The sequence below is a fragment of the Pezoporus wallicus genome, unplaced genomic scaffold (assembly GCF_028554395.1).
Source record: "Pezoporus wallicus isolate ANWC-B61680 ecotype Strahan unplaced genomic scaffold, APGP_CSIRO_Pwel_v1 contig_7910, whole genome shotgun sequence".
Taxonomy (NCBI): Eukaryota; Metazoa; Chordata; class Aves; order Psittaciformes; family Psittacidae; genus Pezoporus; species Pezoporus wallicus.
The window spans coordinates 480,856-499,275 of NW_026641702.1; the positions used below are offsets into that span (position 1 = coordinate 480,856).

The 18,420-nt window shown below is 46.6% G+C and overlaps 1 protein-coding gene across 2 annotated transcripts in view; it reads right to left on the reverse strand.

Moving 5' to 3' along the window:
- The window catches only part of KIF26A (kinesin family member 26A), a 109,279-nt gene extending 92,655 nt beyond the window's left edge, over positions 1-16,624 (reverse strand). For both annotated transcript variants that reach the window (XM_057425000.1, XM_057424999.1), the window contains exons 1-2: positions 16,546-16,624; positions 16,129-16,374 (exon numbers count right to left, since the gene is read on the reverse strand). In XM_057425000.1, coding sequence (XP_057280983.1) covers positions 16,129-16,374; positions 16,546-16,599 — 300 coding nt within the window. In that variant the 5' untranslated portion in view covers positions 16,600-16,624. The remainder of the gene's footprint in view (positions 1-16,128; positions 16,375-16,545) is intronic.
- Between the last annotated feature and the right edge of the window lie 1,796 nt (positions 16,625-18,420).

The following is an 18,420-nucleotide window of genomic DNA, read 5'->3' on the forward strand; positions in this document are numbered from 1 at the left end:
TCTTAGAGTCAGTAACACATTTACTGGGATCTAGGAGAGAGACATGCTTTAAGCAACCTCCCCTTTGCACTTTCCACCATGCAGTTACAAGCTTGTGATGCCCAATGCATATTCAACCCTTCAGTCACTTACCCTAAATACTCCACCGAGAAGCACTGTTTGAATAAGGGAGCCATGATCATGTGCTCCTTTACAAAAGATAAGCACAGGTATCCCAGTTTCCTCCGCCATCAGGGGTCCAACAGCTCCCTCCACTGAGGACAAGGTCTCCTGGTGGGGCTGCCCTCTCCGAAAGCACAGAAGGAGCAGCAGAAAGGTTGCCGCACCCACCAGACAGGTAGGAAGGCACATGCCCACGCAAGCCCCACGTACTAAAAGGGGTCACACACCCAGCAGCTGTCTGCATCAGACGCGCCTCTGGCGGGCAGGAACAGGGACTATGTACAGACCCGTCAGCTCAGGTCAATTAAGTGCCAGCCAGTTACACACAGAGGATCTCTCATTCCTCATGTGTCTCTCTCATGACCTGAAAGGTATTGCACAGCTAAACATGCTGCAACATTCTTTCACCATTAAACCACCAGGGCAAGACAGAAAAAAGTAGGGGGAAAAGGGAAAAACAAACAAAACCAAAAAATAGACACACACCCCCCCCTCAAAAAAAAAAAAAAACAAACAACAAACCCAAAAGGATAACCATCACTGGGCTTTCTTCCCAGCTAAACACGCCACCCACCAAATTCTTAAGGGAATGATGCTTTCAGCACACCAGCTGCCTTCTTGTCAGCTGACACTTCCCAAATCAAACAGGATAATCCTAGGAACTGTTCAGCATAGCTGACATTTAAGGAATCAAATAAAGATAAACAAGATAAATCACAAGCATTTAAGTAAGTTTATGTATTCTAAGCGGTCTTAAAATATGTCACAAGTATGACTGTCTACTTAAAGAAAAGGGATCACTGCTTTTTCACAGTCAAAAGCATAAAGGTAGAGTGAGATGAGAAATACATCTGAAGCATATGCACCAGAATAATGCACATTAAAACTGTGCATATATGAAGAAAACCAGCGGGATGGCTCTGGCGGATAAGCATGAGACTCACTAGTCTGCAATTGCATGCTGAGCAAAATTCATATGCTAAATGGGGTAAGTATATCTAAAAATGAAATGCCAGCTGACTTGCCCTAGGTCCCCAGGGAAACCTGTAGCACAGACAGTGCGAATAAACTGAGCTGTTTCACTGCATTCACACATGCTGCTATGGAAGCTGGCTGATGGAAAAAATTGCACAATTTCATATTTTCTTCTCAAAAAAGTTAACAGTTTCCCAAATCTGCTACCAAAATTTCATCCCGTTTTTCTACCTGCTGTCCATCTACTGACCAAGATCAAAAACTTTAAATCCCACCTTGACTTCCTCAAGAACTTGCTGAAGAAATATGACCACCCAAAAGAACAGTGGTTCTTCTTGAAAACAAATACTTCTATTAAAATTACTCAGCAAAGTGAAGGAAAAGCTGGGGGATACCCTCATTTTCTCTTTCCCACAGCATCTTGAAAGGACCATGAAGAGGACAAGCACAAACCCAAGGCTTCACTAAAGTTTTGCTGTGCACCACCTACCTCTCTTCCCTTCCCTCAACTGGAACCAGCACCCACATCAGACTCATGGTATCTTTAAACTGTGCAACTCAACCCTTCACCTCAGGTGGGAATTAAGTAACCACTGAAGTCAAGGCAAGCCTTTCTGGTGACTTTGCTGGGTTACAGCTGGGCTCCTACTTTTATTTTCATTCTCATTAGTATTTGCCAACAGCTCCTTTACAACTAGAGGGACAGGTTCTCTTTGAGTAGCTGTTTCAGCTGCCTCAGTTAATGCCTTAATCCATAGAGTGAAGCCGGTCAGATTATCTGCACTTATCAAAGACCACGTTATGCTGTTTAAGCCATTTTTCTGCTTCAGTAAGGAGTAAGCACGTTTTTATTTCTTACTGTGCTTACCCATTACCTCACCAAGTGGGATTATTGTTAGGCTTTCTGAGGCTCTCCTAGAATAGGAATGCATAAAACAGGATTTCCTCCAGCTCTGCATACCTACTTACTCCAGAGTCATTACTGACATAGGACTGGATTGAACAAAGACTTAATATCAAATGAGGTGGGAACAAAAACGTATCTGCCTGAACACTGCATCTCTGCTTTGTCTTTTAAAAAAATGCCAATGAGGCACAAATTTGCCTTAAAGACAACTCTTACAGGAATGTTTTCATGAGAGAATTGGAAGACACTTGCAGGCGGGATATGTAACCCAGTGAGCTTCTAAGTAAGTTTAGAGCAGCTTTTACACAACAATCTGCAAATCTAATTGCTATTTTTATTGGATATGAGAAGTAACTTCACTGGTGTCAAAAGGAACTCTGCAGAAAAGATTCAAGACCTGCACAAGAAGTCTTCAAAAACCCAAAGCAACTACATACTCTCTTCCACATGACTTCAAGCAGCAGCTGACATACGAGGGCAGCTAACACTCCTCAACTCTGAGATTTTTAAAATGCCTCTAAACAGCATTTTAAAGAAAACTTACAATGTGTGTATATATATTTCATATATGTATATGTATGTGTATGAAAAATACGAGCTTGCCCAAGGATTCACAGAAGTTGATTCCTCCAGGTTGTTACACCACTTGAGCGTCAGTTGAGGACATTTATCAGAAGGACTCGTTCCCCTGACTGAACGTGCTTCCCAGCAGAGCCAGCGCTGGACAGTGACATATGCCCTATACCCATCGCATCACACCACAGGACTGATAGCCCAGCACTGAAAAGGGGCATACCCTGCTCCCTTCTCCTTTCCCTCCCCATCATTCCACAGACAGACATGCTAACTCAGGATATGCTTTCAGAAGATGCCCTATAATCACACCTCCCTGAAAAATAATTTGGAAAGAGAATATAGGTAAACAATGAAGATACAAGTCAGGGGCTAGACTGTCCATATAATTACCCTATATAAGACCAAAGTCAGTAGGACTTGGAAGAAACAACTCAAAAGCTACAAGGATACTGCTTGGGTTCAGAGCTTAGCATTCAAAATTACCTTGGCAATCTCTTAAAGACCTCCATACTGGTGTACAAAAAAGCAGAGCAGTCAGCAGGCTAGGAGAAGCAGACAAGCGATGTAAGTAGGCTTGAGGAGAAACACCACTGCTCTGTTTAAAGCTATCAACTCCTGCCTGCCTGAGGACATTTCCTGCCTCTACCTACAAACACAGCGATTCCCCAGCCATTAAGTAAACAGTCTTTGAAGATAAGGAAGCTTATTCTAATCTCTCACTGATGTCACTCCTGTATTGTACTCAACTGAGACTCCTGGGTTAAGTAACGCCTCTATAAAATCAGGATTACCTTAACTCTTTGCTCTTGCACAGGTTTAAGGAATCCTGTCGAGGTACAGAAAGAACCAGATTTTTCACACAGTGGATCTACATTTTTTTTCCTTGTTGAACCACTACAGACATTTTCCAGCTCACTCCTTCAGATACAGGTGAACCACTTCTATAACATTATGCTTAGTGAGATGACCTTCTGTACCAGATTTTTCATCACTTCCAAAGAAAGTAGTACAGCATTTAGAAAGGTGGGGATGCCCTGGACTAATTTCTAACATCGGCAAACGGGGCTGTTGCTCCAGTGGAAAGAAGAACAAAAAATAAGATTGAACCTGGACTAGCAAGAAGAATTAAAATGGAAACTACAAAAAGAAAACAAAAGTAGAGATCCTTCAGTGCTTCACCTCCGAGAACGATGCCTTTGTGTTCTCACTTGTATTCACTTCCCAGGGTCAAGTGGTTTTTTTTGCATTGCAGTTCTTTAACTATCTACTCCACACTTTTCATTGCACCAAATCCTACAAGAGTCAAGCCCTCCCAAAAGCCATAAAAAGCTCAGTGAAGAACTCAGGGTGGGTCAGAAAAGCCAGCCCTGTGTATAACGAATCTTTCATGTCATCAAAAGACTTGGCAATAAACAGCTAAAACCCAAGTAAATTCTTAGAGCACAGATCAGAGCTGTTTTGCTCTTGAACTGCATGTGCTTAGGAGCTGCCATGACCAGAATAATAAAAGGATATACAGCACAAATCTGAGAAAGGGGCTCTAGTTGTGGCTGAACATGCACACTCACTGTATGGCAAATTTTCTTTCAGAAGGTCTGACTATTATCAGCCTGGGCTGTTTGCCTTGTGGATAAGCTATGTCTTAGTTATACCAAGCAGATCCTGGCATTATTTACACACACACACACACACACACACACAGAGGTAACTATGTTCCCACTGAGCAGAAAAATGAATTGGATGTGCTGGAAAAAAGCAAACTCTTTACTCTGAAGTGATGATACCTACAGAGAGACAGATTTGGAATACAGCTATTGACCTAGTTCTGCAGTCTAGTTTCCTCTTCATTTCAGCAGAGTGTATCAACTGTAACTACACGGCTCCAACAGGCTTCATTTTCCACCTGTTAACACAGGTTTTCAATTCCACTGTTGATAAAAAAACACAGTGCAGACCGATGAAATGAAAATCCAGTGCCATATATAACTGAAGACAGAAGTAGAGATGTACAGCAAGATTTATTACAACACATTGCTGAAAATACTCTTCCCTGAAACCAGTCAGTGCTCCCCAAAGGGTTGTTACCAAAGACACAGCTACTTTCCAATGCCAAACTGCCCATGGGGAGCCAGTACGGCCATGAGTTGAGGCCGGGATGTTGCTACTCATGATCAACTGGCAAATCCTGAGCACAAAGTCCACCCTTCCGTGCAAACATCAGAGGAACCCCTGTGTTTCACAGCTACAACATGGCAGGTTGAGAAACTCTCTCAATCACATAAGTATTTTCTAATAATTTAGCTCTTTGTGGAGGTTGCAGATTTTAAACTTGAATAAAAAAAAAATAACTTCACCAGAGGTCAGTCAAGCAGCACCAAGACTGCACAAGGTGGCGGGTTATATAAGAATAAGTATGAAATTCAGAAAGGGCCTCCAGGGATCCCAATGCAAGACATGAAGGTGTAATTAAAAACCATAAATCCATCAAATGAAAAATATGTAAACTTAATATATTAACTCATACATTTTTCTTACTCTACACTCCTTTGGAGCACACAAAGAAAAAATTAACAATAGCAGAAGAAATATTTCTTAATATATGGAATGTGAATCTTAATAATAAATGCTTTTTACTTTATTCTTACAGGTAATAGCTGAAAGAAGCTCTCTAAGCAGAGAATCTGCATATTATAAATTACTTCAACTATATCTCCTCTTTACAAAACCCACAAAAAGCCAGTATCTTACAGTGTTTCCATGCCGCTCAATCATCCACACAAAATTACCCTTGTGAGAGCTTGTTGGAGAAATGTCAAATGCATTTGCCTTTCTTTCCTAAAAAATATTCAGAGAAAGACAGCAAAATAGCTCGCTTCTTCATTCACAGTTAAAACAAGCTACTCTAACACCTGAACATTTTAACTGGAGATGCTGAGTTTAACTCTGTATTTAATTATAAGCTACAGGCAAAATAGTTACAGGCCAAATGCTGGCCCATGTTTCACCCACAGCATAGTTTTCAAGATAGCTTACAAAAGCTCTGCAGCACCTATAGTTCATATTAAGGCTAAGGCACTTCTAAAAAGGGCATTTTGGATAAAACAGCCCTTCCATCTTCTGCTTACTGACCAGGAAGGTAGCACCAGCACTGCCCAGAAATTACAGCGGCAAAGACACTTCTGCCTCATCTCCATCCTTCAAGGGCCAAATTTCATAGAGCAAATTAATTTTAATTCTCATCACTAATGATAGTTTCCTTGGGACCATATGTTACAGGGCCAAACAGCAGTACAGGATCATCTCTCTTCCTAATGACGCACCAGCATTAAGGTGCACACATAGAGATTATGTGACATTCACATCAGAGATTCAACTCAGTTTCCTCTCTGTGGCTGGAAAACTCATTCTCACAAGTGGAGCAAGCAGGTCTCTATACAAAAACACATACGTGTGCTCAACACAAAACCAATGTGTTATCATAACATGGGTATTTGAGAAGTGTTGGCCAAGTCAGCCAAACATCACTTTTCCTAATGCTCACTGATCACTTTTACTAAACTCTTAACAGAACTCTGCTGCTCTGTCAATACAACACCCAGTCCAACACTACCAGAGGTTGGCATGCTCTTCACACTTGTCCTAAGCAAACCAGCTACATGGGAATCAAAATCACCCTTGCCCTGGCTGCCAGGAATTAGCTCACTCAACTATCTCCCTCTCCCTCCTTCGATCATTTGGACGTCAGGTGCTCTGGCACCATTAGTCAAGCTTCACCTGCTAAGCAGAGGTCAGATCTGTCCCACTTTTGATATATACTGCAATTGAAAAAAATCACTTACTTGCACAAAGCAATGTGGGGTGCTCCCAGTCTGAGCTGGTGACTGGTCACCCAGTGGTCTTGGCTTCTGGAGCCACTTCCACAACAATGTCTACCGAGCACATCTGTAAGGTTTGACTCTGGGCCACTTAACCCTCCTGAGAACTGTGCCATTGGTCACTACAGCCTAGCTGCAGTTGGGCAGTAGATAAAAGCAGGTGTTTTTACGTTCTGCACTAGACAATTTGGTGTTAAAGAGAGGGTCTGTCACAACACTGGCATGTTTTATCCAGAGGAGCTCAAAAGAGGACTCAACAACTACCAAGGAAAATGCTGAATGCCTTCACCACTCGACACCAAGCAAGTTCAGAAAGCCTCTACAGATGACCTAAAAGTAGTAAAGCAATTGGAATAAGGATAGCAAGATTTCCTGACTGGACAAGCCACTTGCTGGTCTTCCTATTTCTGACAGCTGTTAAGACTGCTACATCCCAGAGAATCCCTGGCAACAGCTCCCACTACCCTGTTTTGGGATGGGAATCGGACGTGTGCCACCGGTCCAGCATTGTGCCACTGATCTGAATCACCTCAGCAGACCCACCTCCTCCAAAACACTCAGCCAGACTGTTCTGCTGAGGACTGCATGATGTACCCTGAGCTACTCTGGTGCTTAAGTTGCAAAAGCAGCAGAGACCCGTGCAAAATAAGAAAAAAAAACAATTTACTTGAAAAAGCTACATGTAGGCTGTAGGAAACTGCGGTCCTCCAAGATCCAGGAGAACAGCAACAATGCCAAAAGCAGTAAATAAATGCTACAACATACAATACAGCAAGAATAACACAAGGCAATAAAAAAAAAAGTACAACACAAACTGAGTATGGCTTAAAACACAAAGCCAAACACTGCCCATTCACAATACAGTCATCACTGACCAATACATACACACAGACTGCGACATAAACCATGCTGTAACAAACTGTATGTTGTGGTAAAACAGGAAGCACATTTAAACATAATATTTTGAGTGTTGTGAGAACTAGGACTAATGCTTTGCTTTCACAGTTAATGCTGAAAGCCAGTCAATGCCCAGCCTAGGCAGAAGTATCAGGTTTCAGTTTTGTACAGAAGACTTCTCATCCCATTCACCAAGTTGTGTAAAATCCCTCAGCAACATTAGGGAAAGATTTGCTAAAAGGTAAATGAAAATTGATCATTTTCCCACAGCCATCCAGCATTCCATTCAATTCTGCACAGGTACTGACATATGGTAATGTTGGCCCAGCCCCAGCCAAAACTTGGAGCAGCCTGCCAAACTCCAGGAATACTGATCAAAGACTGATTTTAAGACTTGACTCAGAAATAAGGATAATTGTGCACACCTAAGCCTTTTTTTTTTTTTTTGTGAGCAAGTGCTGAGATTTTGCTGATTCATGGTACATTAGGGTGACATATACAACAGTCAGAATCTTGGTGATAAACATGCAACAATTGCATTATGCTGTCTAAAATAGGTGGATATTTTTTATCCAGTTAAACATTCTTTCCCCAACATGAAAATGAACATCTTTAGCTTCACCTTAAAAGCTCATGCAGCTTCAAAGCTGTCAGTCCAAAGAGCTAGACACCAAAAGTTTATATTCACTTTAACTTAACCTAGAGAAGAATACATACATACATATATGTACATATAGCCACCACCACCCTTGCTTGGAATAATAATTTGAAGCTTTGCTCTTAGGTTCCTCTGCCAAGTTTTCCTTTTTTCCATTTAAAAATTAAATACTTTTTAAGGGAAAACTAATAAGTAACACACCTCGGCATAAATTTCAACAGCAGTATGAGGGACTGAAGCCACTGAAGAGTTCCCGATTTACAAGGCCACACCACCTTTCCACAAGGCAGCTTTCCAGTTTCATCATAGGAAGGCACAGCGCAGCATGCAGATAAACCTTTCTGATAGCATCAGCACAGCTCTGATCTCTGCTCTCTGCACTGACCTAATACCTGCTACTTAATCAAGCTCCACTTCACCTGGACATATGCCACAGCCCCTTCAGTCTCCTTCCACAGCCTCAACCCTCCCCTCCTGGTGAACTGGCAGATTTTCAGGACTACCGGTTGCTATCTTCACAGTTTATCTAAGTCCCTGGCTTTGTTTGCTGTTTCTGCTGTTGCAGAAACCCCAGCTCCAGAACCTCCTCTCCAATACCTGACCTGAAAGCTCAGTTTCAACTCATAGAGTCCGCTGTTTTTTCTGTGTCCCTATTATTATATGTTTTTCCTTATTACACATACTACAGGAGCGGTCAGCTCTACTGGGAACAGCAATCAATGATACTTAATGCCACACAAGCAAGAGAGTCCCTACCAGAGAAAAAAAAGGTCTTACTCAAAATGGACAAAGGATGGAAGCATTTTCTCTCTGCTGGGCAAAGGAGAAATTAAGCACATGGATACCAAGCAGCCTGCCACATCCACAAAGTCAGTGGCAAATCTAGGGATTCAATTCCAGTCTTGCATCCCTCCAGGAGGACACAATTCTTCCTGTTAACAAAACCAGGAGGAGGCTTGATTCTCCTGAAAGTAAGGCCCAAGTTTTCTCCCATAAGCCACTCATCTGAAAGACTACACAAAGTTAGTAGACACTTGCAAAAGAAGTCAGCCTGCTACCAATCATGAGAACCCCCAGCAACAGACAAAACTTCCACCTTCCTAAAGAAGCCTTCCATTTGGGGGTATGCTGGACATGTAAGTATAACATGGTTATTCCAGTACTTCAGGTCTGAAGTCAGAGGACAGGGAGATAAATCCAAACAAATTAAATTCTGTTGATGTCCAGTAAATTTAAAAATAAAAAAAGAGAAAGAGGATGCAATACTCCCAAAGGACATAATGGCTGTCTGCCATACTCAGTGTGAGCAATATCCAAATAGATCTAGTTCCTGAAGGTAATCCAATTTTGAAAAAGGCAAGAGCGTCATCATGGAAAAATCTTCTAGAAGACACACACACATTTCCAGCTAGATTCACCTAGCGCCGTGGTGAAGCTTCACTGTGGGAACAAAGACTCAGACCCACAGAGTGCAGTTATGGTTGGGCAACCAAGCAGCAGGAAACCCATGCAGCAAGTGTGTACATGGTGTGTAATCCCAGTCCTGGGAAAGGAAAAGCTCTTGGTGGTTTCAGCCATCCCCACTCCAGTACACTGCAGTGCCAGGTCCAGAGCTGCAGCCACTATCAGCTGCTGTGGGCCAGGGAAGAGGAAGATGACTACTGCCTCCTATAACCTCACTATTAACAAGTCAGAGTGGGATCACTGTAGGTGGAAACTCTTGGCAAAAACAATAAAGCAGCTACTACATATTTCAACAGGTTCAAAGTAACCTCAGATGTTAGGAGCAGATGCTCTTTTCCACCCCCTGGGATTTTGAAATGGTTTGTGTTTCTTCCCTTTTCCCTAAGAGGGCAGGGTGCTAAAGGAATTAGCTAGAGAAAGAGCCAACACATACTAATTACCCTCAGCTACCCAGGAGACCACAGTACCTTCAGCTAATTGCACAATCACTTCACCCCCACTTCAGATCCCCCAGTGAGAAGGCCTCTTGCCCCCAGCATCTGAACTGCAAGATAATCCCACTCACCTGTATTTTAAAAGGGCACCCTTGAAAATCCTAAATGTTTAAAGCAAACTCATTACAATTTGTTTCTGTGGCCTATCATATAGCATGGGGACTACTGCACTGACTGAAACAAGGGAACTGCTCATGTCAACAAGTTTGACATGGTGTTGTCACTAACCCTGTTATTAGACTGCACACATACCTGAAATCCGCACCTGAGCTCATAGCCTGAAGCACTCCACAGCCAAGTCTCTGCAAGAGTCTCTCTCACAAAGTTAAATGTTACATGTGCACCTCAAAAAATGGCCCAGTTTCATATTTATGATTACTTTGCCACTTATGCATTTTTGAAATGTTAAATATAGAACATTTTAAGGTGCATTTAGTGCTTGCAAAGAGCCCTGAAAACTGTATTCCTCTAGAGAGCAATCTGTAAAAGACAAAGTTCTCTCATTCCATTCCTCTCAACCATGTCAACACAGCTGCAGAAAGGCCTTCTATGAAAAGAAATACAGCACTCAGTAACAGAGGACCCCAAACTTATCCAAAACTCAGCAGCCTCATTACCAGGACTCTCAAATTCCAGGTAACCATGCCACTTAGTAGAAAGCTGATGCATTAATGGAAAAAAAAAAAAATAGGCATAGGAAGAAAAACTCCACAAAAAGCGAGGGGTTGCTTCTAAAAGCTTAGATCTATTCCACATCCACCTCAAATGTTGTGAGAAGTCTCCAGGTGCTTTGAACCCCTGCTCTGTCAAGGAAGCATGAGACTGCAGACAAATGCTAATACTTTCTCCCCGGCTCCTCCCTGTGCAGCACAGGCTCCTGAAGCACCCAACAGTGCACACGCAGTGAGGAGACAGGTGCTGGAAGCCAGAGATCACACAAGCTCTCCTTGCTACTAGTCCTGCTGATACCATGCCATCAGAGTGGCCAAGGTGGGAATAACAAAGTGTACCAGACTCACACATCAAGACCACAATCCTTCATTCCATGCCTGTCCTCTTGGCCTGGTTTTCCAAAGCAATGAAAACTGCTGCAGTGCCCTTCTTTCCATCCTCCTCACTGCCAGCCCTCCTTAATAGCATTTGAACCTGTCAGATCACCTGAAATCAAGGTAGAAGGCCCACTGCAAGCTCCTACAGCTTCCACAAACTGTCCACAAGGGAAGCTGTGCAGGACCCACCTGTTATTAATTGTCTGGCAGAAGCCAGATGCCCAAATATTAGCGTGCTGTCAACCAAACAGTACGTGTGCAGCTGCAGATGCAAAGAGACTGTGCTGCTTCTTATTGAGTCATCACAGACAAGAAGGGAACAGCTGGGATTAACACACAGAGATGAAGCAAGCAAAGGAGGTGAGCAAAGCATCCATCCTACCAAACCACCCTTCCTTAGTTGTTCTGCTCGTGAAAACACGTGGGGGTTATTTAGCATACAGGAGAAACCCACAGGAAAGAGCATACCCTTCCCAGAGCTTTGTTCTTCATCTCACCTTCAGATGATGAAATCAGGAACACACACAGGTGTAGCAAGAGACCACTGCTTTGATCAGAAGCTGGTGTGATGGGAGTGCAATCCAGCAGCACCTCTCAGCATCTGCACAGCTGAGACTCCTCAGTGCAGTCTAAAGCCACTGCTGTCTTCCACTTTTTTCCAGAGAAGCCAGGCTTTCTCTAGCTCTAGCTGGTATAACTCAAGAGCCCAGCCATGGACATGGCAGGTTAGGATTTACGTAGCTCCCTCCAGTGACTCATGGTTCATTAGCAATCAAAGGCAAAGGCATGACCTGTCCTGGTCACCAAGGCTCTCTGCAGACCGAGGCTGGCAATATGCCTCTTTGCACCCAGCCACAGCTTCCCCAATCAACTAGGAATAAAGTTCTTGAAGGCATCAGAGAAAAAACATTGTCCACCCTACCAGCAATGAAGAGCCCACAGTCACTCCTTTGTCCTTCAGAATCCCTGGATGCTGTTCAGTGGTGTGCCTCTTGTGACATGCAGTGCAGATAATGCAAGGGTGGGAAGAGGGAACAACAGGGAAGAAAAGAAGCTCTTAAAAACTAGGACAGAAAGAACTTGGCTGAACTCAAGCTACAACATGCACATTTCTGCCCCCCTTAATGCTGCTTCTGACATCCACCTGTGCTGGCAGTAGGAAAAATATAAACTGCTCAGACTGGGAGGATCAGGGGACAGGTGAAATGGGGTATCTGAATCCCTGGGCTGGGAGAAACATAGTCCTCAAAGCTAATCACTTCCAAAGTGAATTTCCTCTGGACTTGACCTCCTTTCAGTACAAGGTTACAAAAAAATACTTTATTCCAGTATAACTGGGTACAGTTATTACTCTTCTATAACTAAAATATTTATACTGGTATAAAACACTTCTGTGGATGTAGCTGTATCAGCGTGTGCATTCCTCATAGCAAGACAGCTTTCTTCCTCTGCTTATAATGGATTACCTAAAACCATCTTACAGTGGCTGTATATCCTTAAGACTATTGCCTGCAGTAGAAGGGAGCACAGTTTACTTCCAGCTGCAGGAGCACATGTCTCATGTTGGAAGTCCCTGCCTGTCCCGTTCCTTTCAGAGACACAAAACTCACTCTGACATACACCTCTTTAGAAATTACAGCACATTCGGGTTCATCAAATAGGGGCATCACACAAATTAATTAATGAGCATTTGTGCAGCACTGTGAAGATTTTAGGTGCTAAGTATTATTATTACTAATTCAATCTACATCCCCATTCAGTCCTCAGCCTCTCCTGTGAAACTGCCAGCAGTGATGCCAATTAGCAGTAATTGTGGTGGTGGTTTCCTGACAAGGCTATTTGCCAACGGGGAGTGAGACACAGACCACCAACTCATTTCCCGTAGACTGTCCCACAGCTACCAACAGCAAAGACTTCCAGGCACAACAACCTGCTCACCAATCCAGGCAGAACCCTGGCAGCAGCAGATCTTGTATCCCATCACAGCTGTCCCATTACAGCTCCCTAGGGACACAGCCTGAAAAGCACATACAGAGCTTTTAATTAGGGATAAACCAAGGCACCTTTTCGGTTTAGGTTTGGTTTTGTTTTTTTCCTCCTACATTAGTTCAGTACATGACCCAACAACCGATGCCGATACTGCAATGCCAAAATGCTAATCTGTCATAATTTCAGTTTAAACTTTACTCGTTTCCATCCATGCTTGATGGAAATCACATTCTGATTCACACACAGGCCTCACTGTGGTGGCAAACTGTAAAGGCAGCAGCACTAAAACTAAGGGAACTGACAGAATAGGGTGCAGTAAATCTTGTACTTGGGAGAACTGTTAAAAGAGTTTTAATATAAGCACAGAGGTGCATCTCGTTATCATTTGCCCACAGAGATTTGGAGGACTTTAAAGAGACGTAAACAACTAACAGTATTCTGTAATCAATGCACATCATCTTAGCACCGAAACTTTCAATTATTTATATATTTTTAATACATCTAATTGAAAGGACATCACCACATAAACTGTATGAATCATAGCTCTCTCAAGCAATTAGATTTGTTATCCCTTCAGACTGCAAACAGTACATTGGCTTTTTATTCTAATGCGAATTCAATCCCTTGTCAGCTGCCCCACGCATGAGAATACACCTCCTCTCTTTCATCAGGAAAGATATCAACAGCAGGAAACTAGCCCTTCTTTCATCTCTGAGGCACCCACCCACCTTTCCAAAGGGTTTTCAACCAGGTGTGGAAATCTTTCTGAATCTGTGCTGAAAGATCCTTTAATTATTATGGCAAAGGAGGTAAATCCTTTGAGAGCAGCATGCTCCAAGCAGCAGCCTTCTGGTGTTTACTCATCCAGTAGTTGCTTAGTTTGACAGTGAGTTAGAAGAGCTTGGAAGAAATCCTTTAGAATCTATTGTATGGGCATGAAACTCTTACGAGAGGAGCTGCTTTTTCAGATGTCTTGTTATATAATTAAACAAGGGGGGGTGATAAAAAGCAGCAGCAGCAAGCTGCCTTTCTGCCACAAACCTTACACAGCACTCAACCTGCCAGCATATTGCATCAGATTCCCACTGCAAGGCCAATTCACAGCAGCTGAGTAGCCGAACCCTGACTGTTATCTCCAGCTAACCTACTTCACACTCAGAAGGCAGTAAGTAGAACTGTTTATTGCATCTTCCTTCCTGAGGAGCTGCTCACTACACCAGGATTAGTGGGGGTTTGAGCTTGCAATTAGGCTTGAGGTCTTACAAGCTTTAGAAAAAGTATTTTTTAACAAATTTGAAACATCTAACACTACTGTATGCTACTCAGCAAGTAAGCTCCAGGTATCTGTTACTCTGCAATCAGGTCTGTCGAGGTTCTAGCACTGTGATGACTAATATTCTATTACGTTCCTAGTCATACTTTGAAACCCCGAAGAAAAGGGGATTAATTTACCCATCATCAAGTATTTATCAAGTCCCTCGAGATTTGCAGGAAGGAGACCACACAAACAGGCCTTTGCTCACAGGTCTCCTTACCTGAACACCTGGCCAAGGCCCCCTGACTCTCCTGCCCTGGCAGCTTTTTTTTTTCCCATGACAGAGATTCACTCCCAAATAGGACACTATTCTTTACAGCAGAGGTCCACCCCAATATCAGCAACAGGGATTCTTGTGCTCCTCACTGAAACAGCCTATCACAAGCACTTTACAAGAGGAAATTAAACTTCTCAACACTCAACAGCAATCCAGAAAACAAAAGGTCCAACAGTCCTGAATTCAATAAAATAAGATACGGGACCTTCTGCACCACAGAAATAAGTAAGAACCTACTCCAAAACCAGCAAGTCAACAGAGACTCCTGTTGATTTCAAAGGGCTTTGGATCCAGCCTGAAAATGCAAACCTCACTGTGCATTCAGACACTGCTCCACAATGCACTTCCAAACAAAACTATATTTAGATTCAATGGGAATTCTGTAGATCATACAGGAACTCTTTGAATGAAAATGAAGGTCAGTAGGGTTTGGCTTCCTCTACAGACCCTAACCCCCCCCCCCCCCCCCCCATTGTTGCAAACATCCAGATAAGCATTGTTTAGAAAACAATACCTTACTTCCAAGTGTTATCAAAACCCTAACACACGTTTTGTGTGCCCTGAAACAGAATCTGAGTCCTCGCTGCATTTTGCCCTGTCAGCTAATCTTGTCTCCTCAGGTGTCTAGGCATGACTCCGTATCAAGACTTTTTTCACTTGTACCAGCTTTGAAGTTTTGTTTCATGTGCTAAAGGAAAAGGGGCAAGAATAACAGAGTCCTCTGATACACAGAAAACAAACAAGGAAAGGAAGAACTGAGCAGACTAGAACACACACAAATAAAGCTGCACACATGTTAAAGGAAACCTCTGGCATCCCCATGCACTTTCTCCATTCATCACCAGACATGAACGGCCATCGTGAAGCACAACCTGGAAGAAAATGACACAGCTCCGGCTTGCGCGAGTAACACTAAAGGCAAGAACGAGCCCACCAGCCAGAGAGGTACATTCAAACACCCAGGCTGCGTAAGAGCAGCAAAACCATACCACTCAAAGTTTCCTCCAGTGCCACAAAGACCAGTGGGAAACTTTCAGCTTCATTTTGTGAGCTCCTCAGAAGGAGGAGCAGCTTCTCTTAGGAAGGATGAAACCAAAGCCCAGCCGCAACACCGAGCCGGCATCCCCGAAAGTGTGTTACCACGGCTGGGAGGCAGAGGCGGTTCCCCCGGGGCGGCCCTGGGCACCCTCACGGCACTCGCCTGCTCCCCGCTCCCTTCGCCCAAGTCGCTACTATTCTTGGGCTTTTAACTGTTTCTGGCTGTAGCAGAGAGCGAGCGCTCAGCCGCACGGGTTCCCTTTACCAGAAATCTTTGAACTTTTGAAGAACCCTCATGGGTTGGAAATCACCGTCTTTGCCATCACGCTGTCCTCCCAGACCCGCGGGGGTACACACCTGATCCCACCGGGGCTGGGGACCAGGCCCCCGTGTCCCCCATCACCACCTCCCGCGAGCGTTCAGCGGTGGTCGGACGGCCCAGGCGCACTTACCGGTGGGGCGTTGGGCGGGCAGCCGCCGGCGGCCAGCCGCGCCGCCTGCCTCCTCAGCTCGGCTAGCTGGGCCTGGCAGCTCCGGCACCAGACCCCGGCCGCCGCTCGCTCCAGCGGCCGCGGCTCTACCCCCGCGGCGGCCCCAGCTCCCTCGGGCGCGGGGCGGCTGGCGCAGCGCTCCTCCTCGGCGGCGGCCGGCGGCCTCTTCCGCGGGGAAAGCTCTCGGACTGTGCTCCCCTCCGCTACCTGCGGAGAGAACAGAGCTCAGCACCGCGGATCGCGGAGGCAACGCGACTCCCAGTCTCCTCGCGGGGGAAAAGAAAGGGGGGGGGGGGGGGGGGGGGGGGTGAAAAAGGAAAGTAAAGGAAAAAAAAAAGGAGGCCTAAAGTAGGGAAGGGGAGTGCTGTAACAACTTACCCCCGGCGCCCGGGGCTCAAGGCCCAGACCCTTCCTGCCAGCAGCCGTGATCATGGTAGCGGGGGATGCGCCCCTGCCCCGCTCCGCTAGAGCGGGCGGTGAAGTGCCCAGAGGAGCGAGCGGCCCGCAGCACCCATGGTCGGACGGCGGGCGGAGGTGCCAACAGTGAGTTCGCTGGTTCCCCGCAGTCCAGACTGCGGCTCTAGGTGATGTTGCCTCCCATGTTGAGGAGGGAGAGAAGTTTGGGTTGGCAGAGGGAGGCGGAGTGAGCTCCACACGGCGGCACGGGGAAGGACGCGGAGCACGTCGGCAAAAAAAGCTGGAAAAGTGTAGGGCAGGGAGGAGGGGCTGGGCGGGGGCGGCGGGGTGGGGTGGGGTGAGCGGGGGTGGGGGGGCTCGGCAAAGACAGGCTGGGGCTTAGGTTTGGGGTTGCGGGGCGGGGAAGTGCCATTTCATAGTGACCCTGACAGTCCCAAGCCGGTGTGACTAAAGCGCGGACACTCCTGCAGTTTCTCCTTCAAGCTCCAGCACCCACGTTCCCGGAGAGTGAGGAATAAAAGGGCCGAGCTGCGGGTACCGGTCCCACTGCGGAGCGTTGCGGGTCGGAAAGCCGCGCAAGCATCGGCCCTTCGCGCGGGCCCGGTGGGTGTAGAGCAGTTGCAAATGGGGTCCAGGGGACGGGCGGGGTCCGCTCCCGCGGCCGACGCTCTCCGGCGTAGAGCTGGAGGCACCGTACGCCCCTTCGCGGGCAGATGCGCGGTGCCTCGGGGCTCAGCCACCCCGGGGGTCGGCCGACTCCCCAGCCGCTCGGTGGGCGTGATGGGATGTTCCTACATGCGAAAATTGACTTGACAGATGAAAATTAACGCTCGCAGCTAATTGTCTACTTGGCTGCCGCTGCGGCTCCTACATTTAGCACTTCTTTTTCCTGGTTGTGTCACCAGAGAGAGGAACGTGAGCCACTGTGTCCCAGTGCCCCCTCACTGCCCTGTCCCGTTGCCTCGGCCTGGTGGCTGTGGGCAGGGGCCGAGCCGAGACTTGCCCGGGCACCGCAGCCCGGTACCACCGCCCCGTGCCTGTGACCAGAGCACCACCTGCCGGCGCCGCCGTGCGGCTGCACACGGGAGCTCCCAGTCCCACCCAGGACAGACCCGGAGCCGGACCCGGCACCTCGCGTGAGAGCCGCGGCGGGAGATGGCGGCGGCGGGGGCTTCCCCCAGCGATGCCAGTCACGGCTCCTGGTCTCCTTGCCCGCCACCGCGAGGGTAGGTGCTGGTGGCTCTCGAACACGGGGTGGGGTCTGCGAGGATGTGAGAAGCGCCGAGCACAAAGAGTGGGGAAAACATATGTGGAGGGGAATAAATTACCCCTCCTCCAAGAGGCACCTTCCCCAGCAGCTCCAGCTACCCTGGCTCTCCCGAGAACGTGTCCAAGGCGCCCCCTTACCCCAGAATGGGTGGATGCCCCAAGGAGAGCCGGAGCCATGCGCTCTCCGGCACTGCCCTGAGGGGGCCCGCACCGACGGCAGAACCCCAGACGCTGTGGCAGCTGCCCCGCCTGCCCGGGCTGCCCGCATAGAGACCGACAAAAGTTTTGGTTGGGAGGTGAAGAGGACGGACGGGGGAGAGCAGGCTGTCACCCGGAGGCTGCCCCGTGCCCCTCTCCGGGACCAGCAGGGACTGGGACTGGCACAGACACCGGCACCGGACGTCGCGGACGGCTCCCTTCTCCCTCCCGCTTGGGACTCTTCATGTGTCCGAATAACAGCAGCACAACGCTCCAGCGTCCCCTGGTCAGGCTGGATGGGGCGGGGGCCGAGGGGCTGTGCTCTTCAGCCAGCACTGGGGCTAAGCAGCGCTGCTCGCCTGAACCTCC